The sequence below is a fragment of the Alexandromys fortis genome, unplaced genomic scaffold, assembly GCF_014885135.2.
Source record: "Alexandromys fortis isolate MF-2015 unplaced genomic scaffold, M_Fortis_MF-2015_v1.1 scaffold_5, whole genome shotgun sequence".
NCBI lineage: Eukaryota > Metazoa > Chordata > Mammalia > Rodentia > Cricetidae > Alexandromys > Alexandromys fortis.
In genome coordinates this window covers 7,349,072-7,353,468 of record NW_026067924.1, presented here as the reverse complement: position 1 = coordinate 7,353,468, position 4,397 = coordinate 7,349,072, and the positions used below count along the sequence as shown (strand labels likewise).

The following is a 4,397-nucleotide window of genomic DNA, read 5'->3' as shown; positions in this document are numbered from 1 at the left end:
AAGATATTTACAGTAGCAAACTTTAATAATAACTATATATTATATAATGAGTGTTTTAAAACATACTGTGAGTTTTCTAGAAATTCCTACTTATTTCTAGACCAAGGATGAACACAGATAACTCAAATTTTTGGAGGCAAAACCCCTGAAAGGAGCATTCAGTTGAAAGGGTCTACTGTACTGATGCCTAAGAATGCACCAGATGCTCTCTCTACCCTGCCAGCCCAGCTGCTGGGGGCAGTCATATGCAGACTCCATCAGTCAACAGAGCAGAGCTTCTCTCCAGTACTAGAGGACTTATGTAAATTAAAGTGAGCAATATGCACTCTTATGTTTCATAATTTCACTAAGCAATTCTGTATATCTGCATGTATAAAAAATTGTCTTTTAATTGTCGAGCAGAATTCTACAAAGAGTTAAAAGTCAACCTGTTTGTGGACGGATGAGTTATTTTCTGCTGTGGCTCTTGTGATTCAGACAGCATGAGCTTTACTATGATAGGTTGGGACTGACGACTTATCAGGAGTAATTATCAAAGAGTGGTTATACTATGTGCACGATAACATGGTCCATTCATAAATCAATCCACTGGAGTGCTGAGAAATACCTTTAGTCAGCATCAGTTCTACCTTGTAAGAAATTCCCTAAAATAGAAAGTGAATGAGTCCATGAAAATGGTCTTACCTGTGAAAACGGTTATGGCTGAGTTGTCTGTGCTGGCGTTTTTAAGTGCAAGTATAATGTCCTGATACATCTATGTGAACAGAAAGACAGGGAAGGGAGCAGTAAAAATGAGATCCATAGTCTAGTTGACTGAGCTGCTGTATTTGTCTGCAAACTTTCTTTCAATCTAGTGCCCAAGCAATTTTTTTTAAGACTTACTTATTTCAGTTTATTTCGTGAGTGTTTTGCCTTGCGTATGTTTGTACAGTGCATCGGACCTGGTGCTTTTGGAGGTCTGGAGGGAGTGTCAGATCTGCTGTGACTGAAGGGACAGATGATTGTAAAGCACCCTGTGTGTGGCTGGGAAACTTAGGAGACATGAGTTCTCTTAAGCACTGAGCCATCTCTCAAGTCCCAATAATTGCATTTTGATAACGAAAAAAGTGGTTGCCTGAGAGGATTTCTGCTGCTTTGACAATGGCTGTGTGCACATGATGTACAGGTGCTGTGGTAGATGCACCAAATACCCACTTTGTCCAAAGGTGAGTAAGAGAGACATAGTTCCTGAGCTTTGCAGCTGGGCAGTTACTGTGCTCCAACAGGGATGGGGTGAGGGAGGCCCATGGGGTAGTACAGAGCTTGCTAGAACTTCTGAGGTTGGTACAGCAGGTGAGAGGAAAGGTAGCTAAGAAAACTGTCCCTAAAACAGCTTCTCAGCTGTCACTTCAAGGGAGGGGAAGTGTACTGTGTAGTCTGGGAAGCCAAAACTAATGCAAAGGCTGGATTTCTGGGTCTCTCCGTGCTGGGATACAAAGGCCCTGGCCCTGAACATCTCTGAAAATCTTGCCATAGTTTTAATGTGTTTTCAAAATTGGTATAGATTTTATTAAAACTGTACTAAAAAATTTGTATTGATCTTATTAATGATTCAATGTGGGAAAGAGTTATGAGGGGGGTGGGTATTTCTAATGACACCAGAAAAATAGAAGCATGAACTTAATACGTGGATAATGATGAGACTGTTTTTCTTAAGGTGGGGGACAGAAAATAATTCCTGAGAATTACAACAGCCAAGGTTACTAGGTAGAGCTGGAGCCAGGAACGTGGTGGATCAATTTAGATTCTCCTGTTTACCAGCTATAAGAACTTACCAAGTTACATCTCACCCTGCTCAACTAGTCTATTAAATAAGTGTGTCAGGGTCCTCTGTTCAGAAATGTTTGAGTCTTGTTTCAAAGTATAGCTGTACTCTGATGGAGGAAGGACATTGGTTAATTATAATAACGAAACTGCCTTGGCCCATTTTATTGGTTAGAACATAGGTGGGTGGAGTAAACAGAAGAGAATGCTGGGAGAAAGAAGCTGAGTCAGGAGTCGCCATGATTCTCCCATGCCAGATAGATGCAGGTTAAGATACTCCCTGGTAAGCCACCTCGTGGGCTACACAGAATATTAGAAATGGGTTAGAACAATATGTAAGAGCTAGCCAATAAGAGGCTTGGAACTAATGGGTCAGGCAGTGTTTAAAAGAATACAGTTTCCGTGTAATTATTTTGGGTAAAGCTAGCCGGGTTCCTGGCGGCCGGGTGCCAGGAAAGCAGCTCACCGCTCATATCATTACAGTACTCCCCAATTAACATAGAGGTAACTCAGAACAAACAAATACCGAGTTCTCAGAATCAAGTGCCTTAAAAATTTGAAGGTTCAGTAGCTGCTTTACAAGATCCTTGAGGCTTCAAATGAGCCTGCTGTCCCACACTGCAGATGGCAGCCTTCACCTCCAAGCACCTGATAAACCCCTGTAATCAGGGGGAGGGGATCCAGTGACTGACTTATTATCAATGTAATTCTGGGGGAAATTCAAATATACCCTGTTAAGCAGCTCATTCAATAGGGCTATTACTGCTCTGCTGAGGATGGAGTCTCTCTCTGCAGTCCCCTAAGGGTGCACACAAGAGTGGTCCATGTGTACGGAAAAGACTCAGAATTTACAATTCCCGTAGGAGTCTCTGTGCATCTTTATCCATGGTCTTTCATTTAGACTGATTTAACTGATTTGTGCTTTCATTCATAGCAAAGCTTCACCACCTTCGGGATATGTAGAACCTACTAGAAACTCCCCAGTTCTAAACAATGTCTGAGTCTGATGAGTTAAGTCAGATGCTCTAATCTACAAAAACAGGAATAGTGCTGAAATTCTACAGTTGCATGAAAGAATGAAATAGAGGAAATACAGGAGCATCACCTGGGAAGTTATGGCATTCTTTTTGGAGGGCCGATTGAACATGATCTTCGTGATGCCATCTTCAGAGGTTACCACAATGTCCTTAGACTCATGGACTTTCTCATTAGCTCTACTTTTTCCCTTGCTGGAGGCCTCAGATAAGGGACTCAAACTGGACACCAGATCCACATAGTTCTGCCTGGCAGTTTCCTGAAGAGTAGATGACAAAGACCTTTAGCATTTAAAATAAGCAACATGAGAAACATACAATGCTAATAAACACCACTATGCAATAAAGAGCAGAGTCTTTGATTCAACAGAGGTGCATTGCAACTTCCAAGGTTGTGGGAGAGGAGACCCATATGTGTAATTCCAGCCACTGGGAGGCTGAGGCAGGCAGATTTTTGAGTTCAAGGCCAATATAGACTGCAATAGTTGAAGAGTCCAAGAATAAGAATATAGAAGCGTAGATACCAGAAATAAGAATATATAAATAAAAAAATACAAGTTGTAAGCCTAGGAGAATGAGAGCAGGCTGTTAGCAGCTTTCTCAACAGCTTAAAATTAACTATTAATAGTAGGTTACTTCATTTTATAATCCATAGCTCTACCTGAGAGGCAGAAGCGGCCCTGGCTCTGCAAACCGAGCGTCACTCTGCAAACTGAGCATCAGCTTTTAGTAAATCCCTGACCACTCATGACCAGCAATTGAAGTGAGCTGAGTTAACTTTTAAATGATGGGATGTACGTGACTTCTGACTTTTTGGTTGTGTATTTTCCAATACGCTTCCCTGCCATGAGAAACTGACATTATCAGGGAGGTGCAGAGCCTTGGTTAACACTATCAAGGACTAAATACAATGATGAAGTTAACTAAAATCTCTGTAAAATGAAATTGCAAAGAAGGGCAATATGTGTCTACATATTTCACCTCCAGATCGTAAAAATTTCTTTCTTAGTGCCTAATACAATGCTGCTGTGTCTCAGGTAAGGAGAGTCAGGAAGAGGGAGAGAAGTGGGAGAGGGCTACTTGTGGGTAAGGAAGTTAGAACACTTTAGGCACTCTTCAGTTTTTGTTACAAAAATGGTGGGGGTTCAAAAAATTGTCTTTAGCCACAGCCTTTCAAGCCCAAACTCGGGCTATGGTCTCAGCTAGCTGATAAATTTTTGTGCCCCATAGAGATTTATTTTTTTAAGTTTTAATTTTTTTCCCTGGAATAAAGTTTGCTTCTGGATTAGTAGATTGGGGTGGTCTGTCCCCATCTTTGTGTGAATTGCTGCCATCCCCCTGGTAGACCCAACATAGTGAGGGGGCAAAATAAAGGAATTTCAATGACTTATGCACAGAGATTTGCTGGGGGCAGGGAAACATCTAGTGAGTTCTGGTTAATAACAGGATACAAACTTACCTGTGGGAGGCTGCCAAGGGCATTCCATGCTTCCCACTTGGCTTTATTGACTAGGTCAAACACTCCTGGCTTAGGAACATTACAGGGTCCATCTGTGGCCT

General features: G+C 41.6%; 1 protein-coding gene across 6 annotated transcripts in view; it reads right to left on the bottom strand.

The window, feature by feature from the left end:
* Nucleotides 1-4,397, bottom strand: part of Eci2 (enoyl-CoA delta isomerase 2) — a 75,141-nt gene that overhangs the window by 15,871 nt on the left and 54,873 nt on the right. Inside the window, exons 3-5 of one of the 6 annotated variants that reach the window (XM_050142358.1) lie at nt 4,297-4,395; nt 2,909-3,097; nt 685-754 (exon numbers count right to left, since the gene is read on the bottom strand). The exons of 4 other annotated variants lie outside the window; for them this stretch is intronic. In XM_050142358.1, coding sequence (XP_049998315.1) covers nt 685-754; nt 2,909-3,097; nt 4,297-4,395 — 358 coding nt within the window. The remainder of the gene's footprint in view (nt 1-684; nt 755-2,908; nt 3,098-4,296; nt 4,396-4,397) is intronic. One more of the 6 variants, XM_050142359.1, reaches the window with a different exon arrangement.